Source organism: Nannospalax galili, unplaced genomic scaffold (assembly GCF_000622305.1).
Source record: "Nannospalax galili isolate Female #2095 unplaced genomic scaffold, S.galili_v1.0 scaffold18, whole genome shotgun sequence".
NCBI lineage: Eukaryota > Metazoa > Chordata > Mammalia > Rodentia > Spalacidae > Nannospalax > Nannospalax galili.
The window spans coordinates 9,793,743-9,799,408 of record NW_008346548.1 but is presented as its reverse complement, the minus strand read 5'-3'; the positions used below and the strand labels follow the sequence as shown (position 1 = coordinate 9,799,408).

Genomic DNA, 5,666 nt, shown 5'->3' with positions numbered 1-5,666 from the left:
CACACACGCACGCACACACACACACACGCACGCACACACACACACGCACGCACACACACACACGCACGCACACACATGCACGCACACACACACACACACACACGCTAGTTTTATGATCATACCAAGATGAACCAAATGAAGCATTTTTTCAGATATCCGCTCTCAAGGTTGCCTTACACGTCCCCATATGTTTCTGTTCTTCATCTGGCCGTTAGCTTTTTGTTACCACAGCACTTATTAGTTATACAAACAATAAAAAGAAGCAAGGAAAGAATTTCTGCCCATTTCCTGTCAACTATTACTTAGAATTTCAGGCCAAGTGGTTGTGAGTGATTCCAACTCTGTACACCGGCAATGGTGAGACAAGATAAGCTGAGGCTGGTTAGTCCATTTAAAAAGGGGAAGATTCAGCTACAAGTGTTGGTGCATGCCTTTAATCCTAGCACTTGGGAGGCAAGGAAGAGCTCTGTGAAATCAAGTCCAGACTGGTCTACATAGGGAGTTCCAGACCATCTGAGGCTACCAGGGAGACCCTATCTCAAAAAAGAAAAAAAAAAAAGTGCAAGACTCATTTTTTTCCTATTCATCTAGTCAGCCAGTGTTGATTGAGCACATACTACATTACTATGTGTCAGACATACAATATAAAATGAACCAGATTGTACGTCAAATTTCAACTCAATTTTTTTCTTTTTATTGAATTTTTGCAAATTTCCTGCAATATATTTTGATCATATTTAGACCTCTCCTCTATCTGTACCCCTCCTATAGTCCCTAGCAATGCCAGATTTCATGTACTCTGTTATATATGTTAAAGCCTATTGAGTCAAGTTTGTATCCTCAAATGTGTTTCCATTCACTGAACCCTGGTTAACCTATCCAGCGTCACGCTCTTAAAGAAACGGCCTCTCCTCTCCCAGTAGTTATCAGTACCAGTAGTTCCTCAGCTGAGGCTGGGCCTTCTTTCCCACCTCCCCACTTTTCTTCTGGGATTTTGTCTGGCTTGAGTGTGCATTGGTTTTGTGCTTGCTGTTACTATTGCTGTAAGTTCCGATGAGTAACTTCCCAGCCGCCTGGAAAACTCAGGGAACAGATTTTTAAATTACTCGTGTGTGTGTGTGTGTGTGTGTGTGTGTGTGTGTGTGTGTGTGTGTGTGTGTGTGTGTGTGTGTCTATACACATGACCACAATGTCTGCAGAGTACAGGAGAGGATGTTGGCACTCCTGGAACAGGACTTACAGGCAGTTGTGAGCTGTCTGGTGTGGGTGCTGGGAACTGAACTTGGGTCCCCCTCTATAAGAGCAGTCCTTGTTTTTAGCCACTGAGCCACCTTTCCACCCCCATATTTGAGAGTATTTATACAGGACTCTGATCTAATTTATTTCCACCATCTAGAAACTCCATGTCCACAGCAGACTTACCTTCTCTATGGTAAATTTTGCACAGGTCTGATTGAACTTGCTTGCCACCATGGTGTATTCTGGGTCATCGGTACGCAGATTGACCATGAGCAAATCCTGCTGATTCATGTCAGTCCAGTGTGCAGGGATTTCAACTGCAAAGCAGACATTTAAGGTCTCCCTCACATACTCCTGGGATGCTTTGGAAAACTTATCATCTGTATTCTTGTGACACAGTCTCCTAATTCTATGTGTTCAAGAAATTTCTTTTTCTAAAAGAATGTTTTCTTTTTAAGTGCGGACCATGAGCCATCCATATCAGGATGAACTAATACACTTGTTAAAAGGAGGGAGGAGGGGGGCTGGAGAGATGACTCAGCAGTTAAGAGTACTGACTGCTCTTGCAGAGGACCTGGGTTCAATTTCCAGCACCCACATGGTGGTTATGAACCGTCCTTAACTCCAGTTCCAGGGGAATCCAAAACCCTCTTCTGACCTCCACAGCATTTCACGACATGGGTGCACTCACATACACGTAGGCAATACACTCATACACATAAAAATATTTTTTTAAAAAGGAGGGAGGAGGGAGGAGGTAGCTTGATGGTAGATTATTTGCCTAGCATGCTCAAGTACCTGGGCTCATCTCCTAGCACCATCAACCAGAAGAAAAAGAAAAGTCACTGATACACTGAATCAGGGTCCCCTGAGGGTGGGCCCTCTGTGTCTGCATCATAAGTTTGGATCATGCTTCATGTTAAAGTGTCAAAACTGCTGATGTAGTATAGTAACTCATCTTCATTTCCTTTTCAGCTTGTACTCTGACATAATTTAACAAATTGATTCCCTAACTTGTTTTAAACAGTGTCTATCATTTTGCTTAGGCATGAGTTTTTACCAGAACACCTTACCACCATCACCACCACCACAAGGTAGTCTACATTTATTTTCTCATTACACCTTGCTACATCCTTAAGCAGATGGATGATAGGATTTGTATGTGACAGGCTACAGGGGCAGCTTTGTCTCCTGTTAAGTAGACTACTACCCTGGATGTATCATTTCTCCAGGGTTGCTTACAGTCTGAGCAGTTTATTTACACTGATCTCATAGACGATGAATAAAGTCTGTGAGAAGGGGGAGGCATACACAGATGCGGGGGAGGGATGACAAAGATGACAATATGGGATGGGATGAGGTTAGAAGGCAGGCATGGCTTTCTACACAAGACAAACATTCCCTTCTTGTGGATCATATTCATCAGGGAATCTGTAGGCTGCTTGCTTTCTGACAAGGTATCCAGGAACAAAGGAGATTTTGGGAGCAGACTTGGGATCCTCTCTGGGTCATCAGCACAGATGCAGAAAAGAGAAACTCTAACTAGTCTGCCATCTCCTTTTCATCCCCTTTGCCTTTTTGTTCTAGAAAACCTCGGGCTACTTTTCTTTTAAAACTATTATTTTTTGGCCAGCACCTTTCCTGGTCCCCAGGAACCCTCTGGGCCTGGTCCCACCCTCACCACCCTTTGCTTCTTGGGCTGCACAGCCTCTGGTGTCCTGGTGCCAGCACCTTTCCTGGGTAAGTCCAACTCACCCAACTGGCCTTGGCTCCCCCAGCTTCTTTCACCCTCCCACTTCCCCCACCACCTCTCTCCTCCTAGCCTGGATACTGGCCCATTTCTTGTCTTGGCACCCCAGACACTGAGGCTAACCTCTCAGCCCAGAGCCACCACTGCTTCCTGATCCTTTGCATCCAGACCAACCCAGTTCCTCCCTGTGGTCCCAAGGAGCCCTCTGGGCCTGGTCCCACCCTCACCTCCCTTTGTTTCCCTGGGCTGCACAACCCCTGGCATCCTAGTGCCAGCATCTTTCCTGGGTAAATCCAGTGGTACCCACTGCCTTGACTTCCCCAGCCTCATTCACCCTCCCAGCTCCCCTCCTAGCCTGGGTACTCACCCATTCCTTGTCTTGGAACCACAGACTCCTAGACTAACCTCTAGGCCCAGAATCCCCACTGCTTCCTGATCCTTGGCATCCAGACCAACCCAGTTCCTCCCAGTAGTGCCCAGGAGCTCTCGTGCCTCTTCCCACCCCCACCTCCCTTTGCATCCCTGGGTGGCACAGCCACTAGCTTCCTGAGACCAGCATCTTTCCTGGGCCCTGCTCCCAGGCCAGCCCATCCCACAAATTCCTGAGGACAGCATCTTTCCTGGAGGAATCCAGACCTTAGGAGAAAGCCTGAGAGTATCTGAGCCTCATCTCACTTGGGCCTCTGTAGGAACTCCTGAAGACAAAAGGAATTAGGCCCCTCCAATATAAAATCCAAAGAGAGAACATGAAGCCTAGGCCAACCAGTGTTTCAGGCCCAACAAGTAAACCACAAAGGCACATAAAGTTGCAGAAAGAAAGAGACCTAAATTCAACAAAGGAAGCCTTGAGTCTCACACAAGAATCAGAAACTATGAAAGAAATTCACATGTCAAAGTCACAGAGAAAAAATAACAACATGAAAAACCAAAATAATATATCTCCACCAAGTACCAATAGTCTTCTAGAGGAATACAGTGAGAACCCCCTAGAGATAACATAGGACTTGGAACTCAAAAGAACAATTATAAACATGATAAAAGAATTCAGTGAATTTAAGGAACACACAAAGAATTCAAAGAACTTAGGGAAGATAGAGATAAACTTCTGAATGAATTCAGAAAAGAAAAATATTGAAGAATACTAAGGCTGAAATGAAGAAGGAAGTGAAACACTCAGAAAGCCAATTAGAAATGACAGGAGAAAGCCTCACCAATAGGATGAATGAAATGGAAAACAGAGTATCAAGATTGGAAGATAAAGTGGACAAACTTGACCACGCAAGCAAAGATTATTAAAAATTTAAGAAAACACAAGAATGGAATATGCAAGGATTGTGTGACACAGCATTAAAAAAAAAACTTACAAATTATAGGCATACAGGAAGGAGAAGAATCTCAAGATAATGGTATGGACCAGATCCTCAACAGGATTGTAGAAGTAAATTTCCCCAAATTAAAAAAGACACACCCATACAAATACAAGAAGCATATAGAACACCAAACAGACAGGACCAGAAAAGAAACTCTCCATGGCACATCATAGTAAAAACACTAAACGTTCAGAACAGAGACAATACTGAAAACTGCAAAAGGAAAACAAGTCACATATAAAGGAAAACCCATTAGGATTACAGCTGACTTTTCAATGCAAATGATGAAAGCCAGAAAAACATGGACCAAAGTATTCCCATTTCTAAATGACCACAGATGCAAACCCAGATTACTTTATCCAGCTAAAATATCTATCATAGTTGAAGGGAAAAGAAAAATATTCCACGTCATAAATAGGCTGAAAGAATTCATGTCCACAAAACCAGTCCTTCAGAGAGTTCTTGAAGCAATACAAAGAGCTGAAGAAAGGAATGACTATACTCAAGGGGTTGTGGAAAGATATTCAATGAAGGTATAACTGTGGAAATTCACAGCTATATCAAGAATGTGAACAGAAATAAAAATAACAGGGTTCAATACACGTCTTTCATTAATAACTTTAAATATTAATGGATGAACTCCCCAGTCAAAAGACACAGACTAGGTGAATGGATTAAGAAACAAAACCCATTTTTTGTTGTCTGCAAGAAACTCATCTCACTTTCAAGGACAGAAACTATCGCGAAGTGAAAGGATGGGAAAAAATATACCTAGCAAATGGCACTAAGAAAACAGCAGATGTAGCAATACTAATATCTGACAAAATAGACTTTAAACTAAAACTAATTAGAAGAGACAAAGAGGGCCACTTCATTCTGATCAAAGGAACAATGAATCAAGAAGATATTACAATCATGAACATCCAAACTCTGGTGCACCCAATTTCATTTAAAAAGTATAACAGGGCTTAAAGACACAGATTAACCCAAATTCAGCACTAGTAAGGCTCTTCAGTACCCCACTATCTCTAATAGACAGGTCAACCAGACAAAAAATAAACAAGAGAGACATCTGAATTGAATGATACCATATATCAAATGGACCTAACAGACATCTACTGAATATTCTACCAAAGCACCAAAAAATATACTTTCTATTCAGTACCCGATTGAGCTTTCTCAAACTGACCACATACTGAGGCACAAAACAGATTTCAACAAATACAAAAAATTGGAATAATTGCATGCATTCTATCAGAGCACAATGCAATAAAGCTTAAAATCAACACTGGAAGAAGCCCTAGTAA

The 5,666-nt window shown here is 42.5% G+C and overlaps 1 protein-coding gene across 1 annotated transcript in view; it reads right to left on the bottom strand.

Annotated features, from left to right (window-relative positions):
* Parp14 (poly(ADP-ribose) polymerase family member 14) overlaps positions 1-5,666 on the bottom strand; it is a 54,826-nt gene that overhangs the window by 6,801 nt on the left and 42,359 nt on the right. Inside the window, exon 15 of the mRNA XM_017800568.2 lies at positions 1,423-1,556. Coding sequence (XP_017656057.1) covers positions 1,423-1,556 — 134 coding nt within the window. The remainder of the gene's footprint in view (positions 1-1,422; positions 1,557-5,666) is intronic.